This window comes from Mauremys reevesii, linkage group 2 (assembly GCF_016161935.1).
Source record: "Mauremys reevesii isolate NIE-2019 linkage group 2, ASM1616193v1, whole genome shotgun sequence".
Classification (NCBI taxonomy): Eukaryota; Metazoa; Chordata; order Testudines; family Geoemydidae; genus Mauremys; species Mauremys reevesii.
This window is the reverse complement of record NC_052624.1, coordinates 184,881,591-184,900,422: the sequence shown is the minus strand read 5'-3', so window position 1 is coordinate 184,900,422 and position 18,832 is coordinate 184,881,591. Positions and strand designations below refer to the sequence as shown.

The window sequence follows — 18,832 nt, the reverse complement described above, 5'->3', positions numbered from 1 at the left end:
AGGAAGATACAGACGCCCTCTGTCTGTAAATGGAAGATAGATGGTGTGAACAGCTGCACTGTATAAAAAAAAAAATCCCACAAAACAAATCTTATCTCCCACTGAGAAATGCGGTTTATTTTAGATTTTCAGAACGAGCTGGTAAGACAAATTTGGGGGAGAGGGAGCAAGCAAGATATCCAAGGACACACATGCCTCAGATTTTTTTTTATTTTTTTTGGAAAGAAGAACAGCTATATGTACTGAACATGTTATATTAGATAACTCTCAGATGTAAGGCTGCTTATAGCTATGTTATACCTCATAATATTACTCTTATAGTCAGAAGTGTATCAAAATTGGCAATTCTTGGCTTCCATGGCTTGAGAGACAATGAATACAGACTGTTTTTCTTCAGTGAGTTATGATTATTTTACAGGGTAATTCCAGTAACCCCAGTAGTATTGCTACAGAAGAGGCAAAAATAAGCATTTTCTTCTAGTTCTCATTTTTCCCCAGTTTCAGACCTCACTGAGTTGTAACCTGATCTAATAGAATACCTTAACTCTCCCACAGAGCCTTTATGGAACAGATTTTCCAAGTTAGGCATGACTGGAAAAAGGATGACTGATAAAAGGCTAATGTAGTGCCCATCTTTAAAAAAGGGAAGGAGGAGGATCTGGGGAACTATAGGCCAGTCAGCCTCACCTCAGTCCCTGGAAAAATCATGGAGCAGGTTCTCAAGGAATCAATTCTGAAGCACTTAGAGGAGAGGAAAGTGATCAGGAACAGTCAACATGGATTCGCTGAGGGCAAGTCACACCTGCCTAATCTAATTGCCTTCTGTGAGGAGATAACTGGCTCTGTGGATGAGGGGGAAAGCAATGGATGTGTTATTTCTTGACTTTAGCAAAGCTTTTGATACGGTCTCCCACAGTATTCTTGCCAGCAAGTTAAAGTAGTATGGGCTAGATGAATGGACTATAAGGTGGATAGAAAGCTGGCTAGATCATTGGGCTCAATGGGTAGTGATCAATCGCTCCATGTCTAGTTGGCAGCCGGTATCAAGTGGAGTGCCCTAAGGGTTGGTTCTGGGGCCGGTTTTGTTCAATATCTTCATTAATGCTCTGGAGGATGGCGTGGACTGCACTCTCAACAAGTTTGCAGATGACACCAAACTGAGAGGAGTGCTAGATACAGTGGAGGATAGGGATAGCATATAGAGGGACCTAGAGAAATTAGAGGATTGGGCAAAAGAAATCTGATGAGGTTCAACAAGGACAAGTGCAGAGTCCTGCACTTAGGACAGAAGAATCCCATGCAATACTACAGACTAGGGAACGAATGGCTAGGCAGCAGTTCTGCAGAAAAAGGACCTAGGGGTTACAGTGGACGAGAAGCTGGATATGAGTCAGCAGTGTGCCCTTGTTGCCAAGAAGGCTAATGGCATTTTGGGCTGTATAAGTAGGGGCATTTCCAGCAGATCGAGGGACGTGATCATTCCCCTCTATTCGACATTGGTGAGGCCTCATCTGGAGTACCGTGTCCAGTTTTGGGCCCCACACTACAAGAAGGATGTGGAAAAATTGGAAAGAGTCCAGCAGGGGGCAACAAAAATGATTAGGGGGCTGGAGCACATGACTTATGAGGAGAGACTGAGGGAACTGGGATTGTTTAGTCTGCAGAAGAGAAGAATGAGGGGGGATTTGATAGCTGCTTTCAACTACCTGAAAGGGGGTTCCAAAGAGGATGGAGCTAGGCTCTTCTCAGTGGTACCAGATGACAGAACAAGGAGTAATGGTCTCAAGTTGCAGTGGGGGAGGTTTGGGTTGGATATTAGGAAAAACTTTTTCACTAGGAGGATGGTGAAGCACTAAAGAAATTTATATTATATCTCATCATGGAATAGGGACTATAAATGAAATAAGGGCAAGAAACTATGCCCGGAGTACTATACTACATCATCAAACCCAACAACAACAAAGCCAGAATCTCTGCTTGCTGGAAGAGAAACATTCTGCATGGAAACTTTTGTACATCAAGTTTCTGAAGTGTTCAGAACTTCTTCATCTGTTATACTTGGGTATTAAGAACAATCTTTTGTCCTCTTAGATGTTATACTTCTGCAGATAGTATGATTAACCCTGTATTCCAGGGCTCCAAAGTTTTGGGATTACTTTTTTTGCTTTCTTCAGTGTGATATAAAAAAATAAATGAATTATAGTATAATCATTAATCGTGAATTTAATTCAACTCAGCAACAATTAAATTAGTCTTTTATAATAGGAAAAAGCAGGTGACTTGACAGGATCCCAAACTGAATAGAGATTAAATTAAGTCATCATTTCCTTGATAGATATTAACTTGTGCCTTTTTTATGAGCTGTGGTACCTTTTTCAAGATTAGTGCAATAATTAATGGGATTATAAATGTACTGTCTAGATTTTCAATTCTGCAAAAATATCTAAATGTTGGAACAGAGCCTCATGTTCCTATAAAGTACTAATTTTAAAGACAAATTTGATGAGTCATTTAAGAGCCATCATGGAATTTTCTATTCTTCATGTCAGCATTTGTCCTAAATATTTATTTAATAATGGAAAATTTTTACCCTTGAGCCATCATGCCAAGACACACTGCCCTGGCTCACTATAATGAAAGGCTTCAGCATCCATCTCCCCTGACTTAAATTTCTCTGCCTCCTCCCATGCCCAAGTTCTCTCTTTGCTCTCTGCTCTCTCGAGCCTGCAGTACAGTAACCCTCTGGTAGGCACACAGCTGATATTACTACAAGCAAAGAAAAAGGAGTAGACATAAAAAATAAAATGTATGCCAAAATAAAAGAACCACTTGCATGGAGTCAGATGAGCTCTTACTACAAGTTGTTTGTGGCAAATGATGGGGAGCAGAATATCTTTAGTATATAATTAAATAAATTGCACCAAATGTATACAGATGTATGCAAGTTGATTATACATCACCTTACATTGATTTGCCAAACTCAGAATCCATGGAAATCCCTTATTAGAGTCTCAGAACTCTGAAACACATTTCAACTTGAATCTACATAAGTTTTCAGGCATTACATCATTCTCAGCCAATCAGAGCACAAGATTATTGTACAGTCACTGACCCATAACTGTACATTTTGACTGGTTGCTGGAGCGATCTGACAGGTATAGTGACAGTATTTTAATCTATATACATGCACTCTGACTCAGGAATATCATCAGCCATAATACACATATAATCTGATTGCACAGCTGGTTCTCAATAATTCTACAGTGCTTATACAAATTCCCCTGATCTGACTACTGCCCACAACAAACATGGCTACATCAGCTTCTAACCATCCCCCACCCTGCCAACCCTCTCAATGCCAGATGTTGCATGCATTTTTCATTGAGCCTGAGGACAGTAGCCAACTGAAATGCACAGATAAGATTACCAAGAGCACACAGTATAGCAACTTGAGACTGCTCTCTATTAATGTTTCACTAACAACCAGACCTTCCTTTAACACCTTTCGTCATCTTTGGTCTCTGAGTTCACTTACTGGGATGCAGTTAATGCCCTCAAGTGATCATTAAACTATTACTATTACTACTACCATAGCTGCTAGGAGCCAGAGTCCTGGACCAGGACCCCACAGTGGAGAGGCGCTGTACCAACACAGAACAAAAGGATGGTCCCTGCCCCAAAGGCCTTCCAATGTAGTGTTCATTTCTTGTATTCCTGTTGCAGAAGCAACACAGTATCAGAAAAGGGAACTCCTGACCCAGCAGCCTCAGGAAGTGTCTTCTGTATTTGGCCAAAGTAAAAATTCATCTATCCCCTCGCTTATTTTCCCTCATCAGATATTGTTCGTTTTAATTTAGAAAAAATGAATAATTTGTTAAGTATATTTCTACTTTAACACATCAGATGCTATTCCCTACCTGGCCCTAATTTAGAAAGACATGCACCTGTTGCCATATTTTAGCAATTAATGAATCTAATAAGATTTTTGTACTCTGACAGACAGTATATATATGCTAATCCCATGTAAAAAAAGTCCTAAACAGTCAAAATTCCAACAGGCATCCACTATAATCATACAAAATCGTGCTCCAAGCCTGTAAACACTTAAGCATAGGCATAACTTTTCTCATGTGAGTAGTCCTACTGAAGTCAGATGGGATTGCTCACCTGTGTATGGCTACATAAATGCTTAGGTGTTTGCAGGACTGGGGTCTTTGTCATGTTCATAACAGTGTGTGGGGTGCGGAAGTTCATAGAAAACAAATTTGGAACAGTTCCCTCAACATAAATAATTTCATAATGCACCTCTACCCTGCTATAACGCGACCCGATATAACACGAATTCCAATATAATGCGGTAAAGCAGTGCTCAGAGGGGGCTGCGCACTCTGGTGGATCAAAGCAAGTTCAATATAACGCGGTTTCACCTATAACACAGTCAAATTTTTTGGCTCCCGAGGACAGCGTTATATCGGGGTAGAGGGATAGCTCAGTGGTTTGAGCATTGGCCTGCTAAACCCAGGGTTGAGAGTTCAATCCTTGAGGGGGCCATTTAGGGAACTGGGGTAAAAATCTATCTGAGGATTGGTTCTGCTTTGAGCAGTGGGTTGGACTAGATGACCTTCTGAGGTCCCTTCCAACCTTGATATTCTATGTACAAATCATATTTATTCAGTAGTAGTAGTGCCAAAAGACACCAACTGAGTTCGGGATCCCATATTGCTAGGAAGCATACATACACATTCTAAAATAATTACATAAATTGCAATATATTCTGAGAAAATGTTTAATGGAGAATGAATCTTCCTTGAAGACATAAACAGCACAACATTTTAGGAGGCTACGTCCTACTTGTGTATTTCAAGAAATATCAGTAGATCTATTAAAAACAAGTATTCTGTATTATCAATTACTGATACCATTCATAAATCTCATGCAAAACATGTCAGCCACTCCTTTTAGGAAAAAAGGAACAAATTACATAAAAGCCACAGAACATGCTGACACATCAGCCCAACACCACCAAAACCTTTTTATTTTAAAGGTAGTGTGAAATACCTTTCATTACTATTTTCTTCAGTGAATGCAACCCTCTTTCCCCAGCTAGAAGCTGTACATTTTAAAATAAGATATCTGCAGTTCTATGCTTCACAGAGAAACAATTGTGCTTGAATAGAAAGCACTTCTTTGATTTTGCTAATTCCAGTCCCCATAGAGTAATTAAGAAAAAAACATAAGGTTACCTGGTCGTAGCTCTCATAATACGACACTATTACACATGAAAGGGAAAAGCCAAATGAGAGCATGATTGAGGTCTGGCACTTAAAAATCCCTCTTCTCTTGGATACCACAGATACAGAATTTCTCTTGGCAATGAGTATGCACAAAATGCATAAATATGCCAAGGGTACAATCAATCCTAAAATGCCTTGAGCATAAAAGTAAACAAATATCAAAACACTTCCTTGAAAACGTCCCAAACTGGAGAAGCACTTTCAGCAGGTACCAAAAATACCTCTAATCCAAGCCAAACAAGCAAAGGGAATATGGCCAGCAGACCCAGGAAGTGGTTTCTGTATCTGGCCAAAGCAAAAGTTTTTGGTGATAATCTTTTAAGGAAAAAAGTAATTCGAACACAGCTCTACTGATAAAGGGTCAAGAATGATAATGCTTGGCAGATGGAAATTGCTGCTGTATTGGTTCAATGGATTAGTGAAAAAACACAATGCAGTGGTCACTTTTAAAAATCTTTCAGTTGGTTTTGCAACTAGGTAACATTATCTTGGGATGTACAGTGTGCATGGTAATGTAAGTCTAACATTCAAAATGGTGGATATGAGACCAAAGTTTTCTTTCACTCAGTTGTTCACAAAAAGTCACTCAGTGATGAGTGTACAATTTTAAGTTTCTAGTTTGTAATTTTTAATAGTATTTTATTTATTTTCGCATGAGTAGAAGTCATGTATAAGAATGAACAGCCAATATATGGGGGGGGGAGGCGTGTCACAAAAGATACCATTACATAATAATAATAGTTAATTAACAAAAATGTGTGAACTGGACTGCCAGAAATTATTACACACAAATTCAAACTATTTTCCCTATCTTTGGTGGTTTTGATATATGTCAATTCCCCCCCCCCCCCACCACCACCACCACCACACTCCCCCAATAAACAACACTTCCCAAATTCGGTTAAAATAAGATATTGACATTGGTGTCATGCCTCATATAGCAATTTGCAAGAGACTGTGAAGATATAACTTATAATTAGGAGATTCATTCTTTAAGTTAGAAATATTGTTGATTTCTTTTTTAATGGAAGTCTCACTAATGGGCTCAATCAGTCCATTGGTAAGTCTTTTAAGTTTCAGAAAGAGGTCTTATGTCACTTATTACTGAACCTTTACATGACAAGTGGTGCCAGATCCTTGTTTCCTATAAATACTGCCCCAAAAGCCACAGAACAGGCCGTGATGAAACAAGCCAATGAGCCTGCAGTGATCAGACAGAATATGTCCTAGATCATCTGCAGTTACAGACTGATCCAAAGACCAGTGCAGCCAATGGCAAGACTCTCACTGACTTCAGCGGGCTTTAGATTAGGTCATTGGTACCACAGTGGTAGATGCTGTGTTTAAAAAAAAAAAGAAAAAAAAAAAGAAAAAAAAGTAAGATGGGTCTTTTCCTAGAACTTTAAAGAGTTTGAAATGGTGACAGTTAGATGATGACTTTCTACAACAGCCAGGTAATGGAAGGAAGACAAGGGCTGGGAGGTAGGCCATATTTTGTGAAAGGTGCCTGACAAGGGGAGATTTCTCTTGTTTTCAGGAAGATCCATTTGTCAGCATTTGAGGTGACATTAAGGATAGAAGTCAGACCTGTAGCCCATCCTTAATCTAGATCCAATGTGAATAACAATAGCAGAACGTTTAAAAGTTTATTTTACAAACTGCCTCCATCAGTGCTCATTTGATGAGCTTATTAAAAGTGTGGATCAAATCCTCAGTGGATGTAAATCAGTGTAGCATGGCTGATTTCCATGGCAGCTTACATCAGCCAAGGATCTAGCCCTATGACTGCTCTATCACACAGTAAAAACTCAAGGACATCAGAAAATTCTTCCAGAAATATTCAGGGATTCTCCCCATCACCACCTTAAACACAAACACAAACAAACCAATTTAAACAAACAGCTTACCTCATTCCGTCGGTCGATCTGTTCTGATAGTTACGGTAAAGCTGCGGAACGCCTAACATGGCCTCAGTGAATACAGCCAGGAAGCCCAGTGTTTCCACAAAGAGAAATGAGTCGAGAGAGAGGTAAGTGATGTATCCTGTCACCCCCGTGAAAGTCAGAACACACTGCACATAGTCTGTAAACTTGCTCCAGTGCCAAAAATAGTTCAAGTCAAAATCTGAAATAGAATATTAAAAAAAATAAGAAGAAGAAGAAGAAGAAGAATTTTCCCAACTCACATAATCAATCATTAATCTCTCTCAGAATCTTTAACAGGTGGAACTAACAACTGGGAAGCATAAGAGTCATTATCATCCTTCATGTAAGGGATTAAATAAAGGTGGGAGAAAGGAAAAGGAGGAAAAACCCCCAAAGTCTAAGGTCTAAAGTTAAAGTTAAAAAAGGAAAAGATGATCAGTGATGTGGCTGCTCAGGAGACAAAGAGGAGACAAGGATTTCCCACCCTTCAATGTGCTTCCAAAATTGGCTTTTACTGAAATCCTTGCCCCTTGGGGAGTAAACTAAAATGTAGAAAACCCATCTGGCGATTACTAGCTGTAGAACATTAACACAGATTTATACAACACCACACAATACAAAGGCTCTGCCCCAAAACACTTACAATCTAAGAGCTTTCCAATTCAAGGTCATGGTCCTTAACTTCGAGGCACTCACACTCCTGGGACATCTAAAAAGTTGACTGAAGCTCTGGGACAAAGACTGTGGTAGAGAACTCTGCTCCTCGGCACAATGGAACTATATACAGCAAAAGTAAAAGCTGATCTGGGCAGGAGACAGCTTTCTCGGGGGCCAGCCCAAGCCTGCAAAATGAACTCCCACAGGAACCACCACAAACCTCACTAACCTTTCATTCCAAGTGTAAGATGTGTTCCTTGGACCACCGAGCCTTTGCTAATAAAAACACAACTCAGTGGAGATATATAGATATAGAGCTAGAGCTATAGAGGTATATATATTTGAGTCAATGCCAAAACAAAACACACTGCAACTACACTATAAACACACAATCTTTGCCCCTGGGAAGCACATTAGAGAAAGAATGAACAGTACAAGACAGATGTTATTCATATAACTTAAAGCACTACTGAAAGGCATTCAGATACCTCAGTGATAAGGCTGGTATAAAATAACAGACAAATACAATCAAGGACAATGGCTTTATTGCAAAACAATAATAATGGAACCACCAAAATGAAAGCTCTAAACTAATAAATCATTTGTCGCTGCTATTATAGCTTCTTCCACTCTACTACTAAAAAAAAAAAAAGAGAGAGAGCGAACGAGCGAGAGAGCGAGCACAAGAGAGAGAGGGTTAAAATACACTTGCTTCATAAGAACTTGATCCCCTTACTCATCAAAAGAGTGGACCATATAATGGCTGTAGTACATGAAGCAGCCAAAACACTCCAGGAAGCAACAAACCAGTTGTGGTCTTTGTTCACTTTCTCCCCCAGTGAAAGAATTTGAACCAAAAAAAGCCCCTCTACTAACAAGGCCAATCAACACCTTGTCTGACCCTGCAACACACACAGGTGATCTGGATGCTCTTTAAAAACACTTTCTGTAAATTCAGGTTAAACACATCAGCACGTCAGCCTCTGCATCCAGCAAGTTAACTTCATCCAGCCAAAACAAAATGAAGCAGGAAAGCAGGTTGGATTCCAGCCCCAGTCGTAGCATAACCATGTTTGGTTAGAAAATACAATAGAGTGCTATGGCCAAGAACTGAATTTAACAGCCTATTGCAGAGCCATTCTCAAAGCAAAAGTGACCCAAATCCTTGAAAAGGGGAACTACAAATGGCCTTTAAACTCAACCCAACAACGTCCTCTCACTAGGTTTTTTTTTTTTTTTAAGTTATGAATTTGAACAACTGTAAAGCAGACTTCAAATCCCTTACAATGCTGGCAATTCATTGAAGTTCAGCCCTTAGAAATTATAGAAATTTTGATTTAATTCAGACTCTGTCTCTGTTAAAGTCTGTAGGATAGAACATCCAACTGGTACCTGGAAAGTTTCCATTTACTTTCCAATAAATACCCCTCCAACTCAATATGTAATATTCAAAAGGTGTCCACGTAAATACCTGAACTCTATCAGAAAGCAGCAGCTGTAGCTCAGAACACTATCTTTCCCATGCACTACCAGACCAAAAGGAACCTTGACAGCTCTTGAAATTCATCATCTAGTCACACTGCTCTGAATCTTGGACTCCACATCAATTTCTTTCCTTATTGGTTGTACTGCCCTTTTTGGTGCAGCTTCCTTGGGCTTCTCTACGACTACTGCCCACCCTCTTTTGCCAGGCCTCACCTCCATACACTGTGTGTGTGTATGTGTGGGTTGGGGGGGGTTCCCTCCTCTCTATTCCCCCACTTTCCTCCTACTCCCACAGTCCTTTCCTACAGTTCCACCCCCACAGTGAACCTGAATGCCTAACTTTTATAATATAAACTAAATAGCTAAAAGCATGTAACTAACATAAAAAATTAAAAAAAACACAACTTACAAACCCATCAGAATGCATGCACCACTCTAGCACCTCCACTTAATTCATAAAAGCTCAAATGCTCAAACCATCATTAGGCTATACAGGGCCTAAATTTCACAACTGTAGGTTCTGAGTAATTTCTAATTTCAGCTACAACTAGCCTGATAATGTTTTACTGAACAGAGGGTGGGAGAGAGGGAAAACAAGAACAATTATAACCTTGATAACTACTTTACTGGGGGGGGGGGTCTGAATTCTGTTCAAAACAATCCAATCAGTAATTGCTCTATTTAACAGACATATATTGTACCAAAAGAGACTTCTGCATTTGGAAAGACATCATAAACTTCTGCATCACCCTTACAATAGCAGTGCTTTTTCCAAAAACAAGTAGAAACTGATTGGACTTTTAAAAAAATGTTAAGATGATGTCACGTTTGCTTCCTGTTTTTCATATGGATGTTAGTTTTGCCGGCCCTTACTTGGATTGTTAAACTAGTGTTTTGTCTTCTAATAGGTTTCAGATGTTTCGCAAGGCAGCTTGTTTTAGCCAAAGCTATCTGCCCTAGTAATTGGTTTCAGATGCTCAAGAAAGGTCATAAACAAATCAATTTAAGGCTGGAAATAAAGTTGTGAAGTATTCCTTCTGAGCATCTGAGCCTTCCTTTCTCCAGGAGGCGCCAACTATGTTAGATGACATCATATAGTAGCAGTCACACCTTTCATAGCAAAATAATAAAATACTGTTAAGCTAACTGACATGATACACTATATGAGAGGATGAGGACTTCAACTAGTCTCCTACCACATCCTTAACAATCGATCCCACCTTGTATTTAGCTTGAGCATTCTAGATACCTTCTCCAGATTGGAGGAAGAGCTCTGTGAGGCTCGAAGCTTGTCCCTTCCAACAGCAGAAGTTGATCATATAAAATATATTACCTCACTCACTTAAAAAGACTAATTGACCTTAAAGTGACCTACAAAGGGTTTTGATTTTTTTAATTTTATTTTAAATTAAGTTGCCTTCTTTTTAAACCCCTCCTTTGATTATCTATGAAGAGGTCTTCAAAAGACTTTAAGGGATGGGTTTGCTGCTTTTTTTAAATTCGAACCACCATGAATGGGCGCTCATGTGACTTAACTGAAGAGACAAGATGATAATTAAACCAAAGCCTCAATTTTGAACAATGACTAAAAATCCTTTCCCCTAATTGCTTCTTTTTCAGTCTGTCATTTCGCTGTTCTCTGTTTGCCATAGTCTTCCACAGTAAATAAATCATGAATATTGAAGATCTAGAACACACACACACACACAAAAACAAACAAACAAACAAAAAAAACAGGCTTTTGCCCCTTATTTGCCAGGCACCAGTAAAACACACTAATGCAATACTTTCTACAGCTGTCTTTACACACCATGTTAAACCTGGTGTTTATTACATTCTTTGTAATAAGACTGTACTGCTTAAGAAAGATGCAGGCTTGACAGCCACAGAGACTGAAGTCTTCTTTGTCCACAAAACAGGTACAACAAGGTACAATATGAACTACCCGCATTGCAATACCAATATGCCTGAACCATAACCTGGACAGATCATCTCTGCCCATTAAGTCTTGAGCTCCTACGTCAAGGCTGCCAGCAAAGATGGTTTGCATCATGTGGACCTTTGACCACACTCATTTGATGTAGGCCACTGAACAATCAGATAGTAACTTTCTGTCACTATTGACCTGCACTGGATTTGAACTGACAATGTAAAAACGAAAAGGTTCTACCGTATTACTAGCTCCCAGTGCTATTTAATCCAATACACTGGTTACATTTCTAACATGTTAATCCATTGATGGAAGAGAGATTTATGTTGGAAAAGCCTATTAATAAATACTACAGGGAGTTTGCTGCATAAGTCCTTTATGCAATGATTAGAGTATTTTGTGGCTGGAGATAGAGGAGAGCAGGTTGCCATGCCTACTCTGGGATTCCCATCAAATGTGTGTCATCTGTAACACTCAAAGTAGGGACGGAGTAACCAGATTTAGTATTATCAGAGCCAACACGAAAGTGGAAAATTCAAGGTTAAGATTAAATGTGAAGTGTCAGAGTGACCCCAGGAAAACTACATAACATCTGCTTCCACTAGGATCTTTGCATCAAACTTCTTCCTACAGAGCTCTTAAAACAAAACAAAAAAACCCAAGTCATATTTTGGTCATAAAAAGTTTTCCAGCAAGTTAGTCGTTACATTAATTCCTTCTGAGAAGCTGTGAAAAGGAAGACTAAGCCAGTGTAAAAAGAAAGCAAAAATCAAAAGCCACTGGAAATCTGACTTCATGTAAAAGCAACAAAGAATCCTGTGGCACCTTATAGACTAACAGACGTTTTGCAGCATGAGCTTTCATGGGTGAATACCCACTTCTTGCATCCGAAGAAGTGAGTATTCACCCACGAAAGCTCATGCTGCAAAACGTCTGTTAGTCTATAAGGTGCCACAGGATTCTTTGTTGCTTTTACAGATCCAGACTAACACGGCTACCCCTCTGATACTTGACTTCATGTAGTTGTGAGCCTAAAGTGCACTTGTCACTCCTTTGCCCCATTTCATAACGGGGCATATGCCTCGAGGCTATGCCATTACTGAGTCTTTCCAGAAGGCTCAAAAAGATAACGAAAAGCTTAGGGAAGAGGAGGAGGAACAGTAAATCAGAAGGCAGCTACTGCTGCAGCAACTTTTCTGGCTGGCTGGCTCCAAGTCAACTAACCCTTTCACAGGATTTTAGCAGTTGGTCAGAGACAGACTGACACAAAGAGAGAGAGGGGTGCTGAACTGGTTTTTAACTTTGGGAAGGTGGGAACATAGTGCAAAAAGGATAATTAGGAGTTGGCCCACATGAAGCCTGGGTAATTTTACTCTTGCATTGATATAAACAGTCAGGGCCGGATTATGTCATTCTGAGGCCCTAAGCTACATCAATTGTAAGAGGTTCCCATCCCATAAAAAATGAATTTATTGTTTTCATAGAAAGGACAATGAATATATAAAGACGAAAGCTTTATATTTGCATATATACAAAGGTGAAGTTGTAAAAATAGAATATATTCATTTTCAGCAGCCCTCTCTAACTATGATATCATGACAGAAATAAATTTGACAAATTCTTTGAACTAATTGCGTGTGTAAGTAAAGTAGAAGTAAACGATACAATATAAAAATATGAAATAAAAAAGTACAGTATACAATACAAATTACTAGAAGAGTTCTCAGGAAATTTTTCTTCTCTGTTGGGGCATCTAAATTGTGGAATTCCTTGTCTGAATACGCAATGAGACTCTTAGAGGATATAATATGGCAATAGGGGATAAAAGAGGCAATAACCCATAAGCTTAAAGCTCAACTATTAGTTATATTGATATGAATTACACCCAGGTAATAAGCAAACTATCAGAAAATTGTATATGGGTTGTATTTGTCCAATAAATTGATTTGTTTTGTTTTTATAGAAGGTTATGTTGAATTACCTAATATTGGTACTAAAATTAGTAGCAAGTAAAAAATAATAATTTTATATTATAAATATTAATAGTTATATATCTATACCACAACAAATAAGATAGATAGATAGATGAAGTCCATTAATTGCAGTTAACTCATGTGATTAACTCAAAAAAATAATCACAATTAAAAAAAATTAATCAAGCAGAACCCGTCATCAGCATGCATGCCTGTCCTCCGGAATGGTGGCTGAAGCATCAAGGGACATATGAATCTTTTGCACATCTGGCATGTAAATATCTTGTGACTCCGGCTACAACAGTGCAATGCAAATGCCTGTTCTCACTTTCAGGTGACATTGTAAACAAGAAGCGGGCAGCATTATCTGCAAACCTAAACAAACTTGTTTGTCTGAGCAATTGGCTGAACAAGAAGTAAAACTGATGGGACTTGTACGCTCTAAAGTTTTACATTGTTTTATCTTTGAATGCAGGGCTTTTTTTGTACATAATTCTACATTTGTAAGTTCAACTTTCATGATAAAGAGATTGCACTACAGTACTTGAATTAGATGAATTAAAAAATATTTCTTTTGTTTTTTACAGTGCAAATATTTACAATAAAAAGAAATCATAGAATCATAAAACTGGAAAGGACCTCGAGAGGTCATCTAGTCCTGTCCCCTGCACTCAAGGCAGGACTAAGTATTATCTAGACCATCCCTAACAGGTGTTTGTCCAACCTGCTCTTAAAAATCCTCAATGATGGAGATTCCAACCTCCCTAGGCAACTTATTCCAGTGTTTACCCACTCTGACAGTTAGGAAGTTTTTGCTAATGTTCAACCTAAACCACCCTTGCTGCAATTTAAGCCCATTTCTTCTTGTCCTATCCTCAGAGGTTAAGAACAACATTTTTTCTCCCTCCTGCTTATACTTGAAAACTGTTATGTCCCCTCTCAGTCTTCTCTTCTCCTGAAATGCGGTGCCCAGAAATGGACACAATACTCCAGTTGAGGCCTAATCAGCACAGAGTACAGCAGAAGAATTACTTCTCGTGTCTTGCTTACAATACTCCTGCTAATACATCCCAGAATTATGTTTGCTTTTTATGCAACAGCGTTACATGGTTGACTCATATTTAGCTTGTGATCCACAAGATCTCAAGATCTCTTTCCGCAGTACTCCTTCCCAGGAAGTCATTTCTCATTTTGTATGTGTGCAACTGATTACTGCACTTAGGAAGGAACACTTTGCATTTGTCCTTATTGAATTTCATCCTATTTACTTCAGACCATTTCTCCAGTTTGTCCAGATAATTCTGAATTTTAATCCTATCCTCCAAAGCACTTGCAACCCCGTGCTCTCAGCTCTCAGTACAAACTTTATAAGTGTACTCTCTATGCCATTATCTACATCATTGATGAAGATATTGAACAGAACCGGACCCAGAACCGATCCCTGCGGGACACCACTCATTATGCCCTTCTAGCGTGACTGTGAACCACTAATAACTACTCTCTGGAATGATTTTCCAAACAGTTATGCGAACGATTTCGCCAACCAGTTATGCACCCACCTTATAGTAGTTCCATCTAGGTTGTATTTCCCTAGTTTGTTTATGAGAAGGTCATGAGAGACAGTATCAAAAGCCTTACTAAAGTCAAGATATATCACATCTTCGGCTTCCTCCCTAGCCCCAAGGCTTCTTACCCTGTCAAAGAAGGCTATCAGGTTGGTTTGACACGATTTGTTCTTGACAAATCCATGCTGACTGTTCTTTATAGGGTGACCAGATAGCAACTGTGAAAAAATGGGACACAGGGTGGGGGGTAATAGGCGCCTATATAAGAAAAAGTCCCAAAAAACAGGACTGTCCCTTTAAAAATGGGACATCTGGTCACCCTAGTTATTTATCACCTTATCATCTTCTAGGTGTTTGCAAACTGATTCCTTAATTATTTGCTATATTATCTTTCCGGGTACAGAAGTTAAGCTGACTGGTCTGTAATTCCCCAGGTTGTTCTTATTTCCCTTTTTATGGATGGGCACTATATTTGCCCTTTTCCAGTCCTCTGGAATGTCTCCCGTCTTCCATGACTTTTCAAAGATAATTGCTAATGGCTCAGATATCTGCTCAGTCAGCTCCTTGAGTATTCTAGGATGCATTTCATCAGGCCCTGGTGATTTGAACACGTCTAACTTGTTTAAGTAATTTTTGACTTATTCTTTCCCTATTTTAGACTCTGATCCTACCATATTTTCACTGGAATTCACTATGTTAGACGTCCAATCACCACCAACCTTCTTGGTGAAAACTGAAACAAAGAAGTCAATTAAGCACCTCCGCCATTTCCACATTTTCTGTTATTGTCTAAAGTGAGCACTATACACTTTGTATTCTGTGTTGTAATTGAAATCAATATATTTGAAAATGTAGAAAACATCCAAACATATTTAAATAAATGGTAATCTATTATTGTTTAACAGCATGATTAATCACGTTTAAAAAATTAATCACGATTAAACATGCATTTAAAAAAATTAATCGCTTGACAGGCCTTACATATATTAATAAAAGTTATTTTATATATACATACACACAAAAAAACTGTTATTTTACCAGAATATTTCTGTGAAAGTTAATGTTATTTTGTCTATGTTCTCACAGGAAAACAAGAGAGGATATATAATTTTTTTACACCATGAATAAGAAAAAAAATATCCTTTTCATATGAATAGAGGAAAAAATGTTTGATCAACTTTGCATTTTCCTAGCAAAATTAATCCAGACTATATATAAAATATATTTACAAATGTTTACTCCAGTTTAATTTTTGCTGTTATTCTTGCTGATATTTACTGTGAAGGTTCCGGAAACTGACAGAGGAAAGCCAACACAAATTTATCCTCCTCAAGATCCACTCAACCCAAGTCTATAAGACGATCACCTGCAAACTCAATCATGTGAAGCATGGATATCTCATGAAGCACAAAGCAGCGTGTGCACTAAAATACACAGTTGTATGTGTCTACAGATCAAAAGAAGAAAGAACGCACTAACATAAGAGTATGGGCTTGGCAGGATTTCTTCATGACACTGCCGCCTCTGACCTCACATTTCCCCTGATTTTATCAGCAGGGAGATTATTTATTTATTTAAATGAGTTATGAAAGCACGATCAGAATTTTACCCATGACAGCTGGCAAACAAAATGCTGCCTTAGGAAACTGATAGCAGACTTACTCGTAGAAATACTAATTTTACAAGTGCAATTATTTTTTTCCTCAGCGCTGGCCTCCCATTGGTAACTAATGAACAATTAGTGAAGGGTAAGGGTAGGATAAGGGTATTTGTGTAGCCAGATATGTATATTTTTGTCAGATTTGAACAAAAATATCTATATTTAGAGAGAATCTTCTTTTTCCCCATATGTCCTTTATCAACCAATTTTGATAAAATTGAAATCAGTTTTTTCTTTTTTAGAAGCTCCTCATATTGCGAGGCCCTAAACCAGGGGTAGGAAACCTGCGGCATGGAAGCTGATTTTCAGTGGCACTCACGCTGCCCGGGCCCTGGCCACCGTTCCGGGGGAGCTCTGCATTTTAATTTAATTTTAAATGAAGCTTCTTAAACATTTGAAAAACCTCATTTAATTTACTTACAACAATTGTTTAGTTATATATTATAGACTTATAGAAAGAGATCTTCTAAAAACGTTAAAATGTATTACTGGCACACAAAACCTTAAATTAGGAGTGAATAAATGAAGACTTGGCACACCACTTCTGAAAGGCTGCCGACCCATGCCCTAAACTGTAGCTTAATTAGCTTATGCCTTAATCCTGCACTGTAAGCAGTACTCTATTCATCCATGTCCTCTGAGTGCAGCGACTGACGCTAAACTAAACTTCTTGCCTTTGGGACTGCGTTCTCTGAGACACCCAAGTTGTACCACAGTCCTATAGTAAATGTAGCCCCTGGGATAAGAGTCACAATATAGTGTCCTTTATGTATCAGCTACCTATGCTTTAAAATTCTTATGATAAACTTTATCCATCTCACTGTCTGCTTTAAAAAGCCTTTCCTATTGCTTCAATCTATGTGCTATAAACCCCACGCAAGCACAGGAACTACTATAACTGTCAAAATTGGCTTTGATTTTTCAACTCAGAGAACTGGCGAGCAGCTGTCTCAAATGACAAGTTTCATGGATTTCTTACCAGAAATAAAGTTGGTTTATTTCACACAACTCATTTGAAGCCATATTTCCTTGGAGGACAGCATGTGTAGCTTTCTGCTTTTACCTTCATTTCCTTTTTTGCCAACAACAACAACAACAAAAAAGACTAAATTTCATTTTTTTTGCAACGACTGACACTGAGAGCTCCTCTTCAGATCTATGCTGTGGAGGCACTATGCAGAATATGGGGAATTTCTGTAATTCTTATGGGGATTTTTTTTTATGAAAAGTCTGATTCAATTTCACCACTCACTTTTGAAGGGTTACCTACTGGGATTGAAGGGGGTCATTTCTTTGCTAGGACAGAGGACCGTGTAGAAGTCACACAGACTGTAGGCACATCAACTAGTATGGACAAATTATCAAGAGAACTGTCAACATATGAATGGAGTCCTCTTGGAGAGAAAGTGGAGGACCAACAAAAAAAACGTTAATTTTTAATGACTGCCAGCCCAGGGAGGCAGAACATATGAAACAGCATAACCACAGCTTGAAACAAAGACTGGTGGCGTGAGGAGACTGGATTAAGTAAACTGCTGCCCCAGTGCAAGGGGGGATGGAACCCCGGGCGGCTTGGGGTGAGAAGCAGGTAATGCTGCCAGCATGGACATGCATGTAAGCTTTGCTTGTCCATTCTAACCTAAGGACCCTACATGCTGTAGCCCAATTGACTGAAATGTTGGCTTGCTTTGAAAAGGTTTAGCTGCAACACAGGCACATCTGCAACAGGAGGTTCCTGTTCTTTTGGACCCAGCTGAAGAAGTGATGGTGAGAAACAGGAGGTGCTGAAGTGAATGACCTTGGGGTAGTGGAGTTGGGGGGGGGTGTCTCATCCTTGTAAAAGTGGAAGACTGGGGCCTAGTCCTCAAGGAGCACACTCCCAGGAGAGACTGTATAAAGGTCAGAGGCACTGCATACTCTGTGGATGTGTGGCAGGTGCAGAGACATACAAACCAATTAACAATGTGGAGGCTGGAAGGCACACAGGAATCACATATCATAGGAGACTAATGTTTCAGACAGCTCAGAATGCTGCCTTTGCCAGCAAGCAACTGCTTCAGGGGAACCTGCAAACAGCCAAACAAAAAGCCCATACCTTTCGCTTCCCCCCCCACACACACCCCCATTCCCTCAACTGGGCAGTTGTATAATGGCCTGTCCATAGGGGATATTTTGTCCTAACCAGTCAGCGGTTAGCTTATGAGATTGTATAAGTTTACACACACACACACACACACACACACGCTGAATGCAGCTAGGGAGTATCTACTCTGGTTTTGAAACCTATGAAATTCTAGGCCTCAATGATATCACATGGCAACAAGTTCCACAGGCCAATTATGG

The 18,832-nt window shown here is 39.1% G+C and overlaps 1 protein-coding gene across 8 annotated transcripts in view; it reads right to left on the bottom strand.

Annotated features, from left to right (window-relative positions):
* The window catches only part of SLC66A2 (solute carrier family 66 member 2), a 98,345-nt gene that overhangs the window by 32,822 nt on the left and 46,691 nt on the right, over positions 1–18,832 (bottom strand). For all 8 annotated transcript variants that reach the window (XR_005593762.1, XM_039523078.1, XM_039523080.1 and 5 more), the window contains one exon: positions 7,202–7,418. Coding sequence is in view for 7 of the 8 variants with exons in the window: in XM_039523078.1 (XP_039379012.1) it covers positions 7,202–7,418 (217 nt within the window). In the remaining variant the exon portion in view is untranslated. The remainder of the gene's footprint in view (positions 1–7,201; positions 7,419–18,832) is intronic.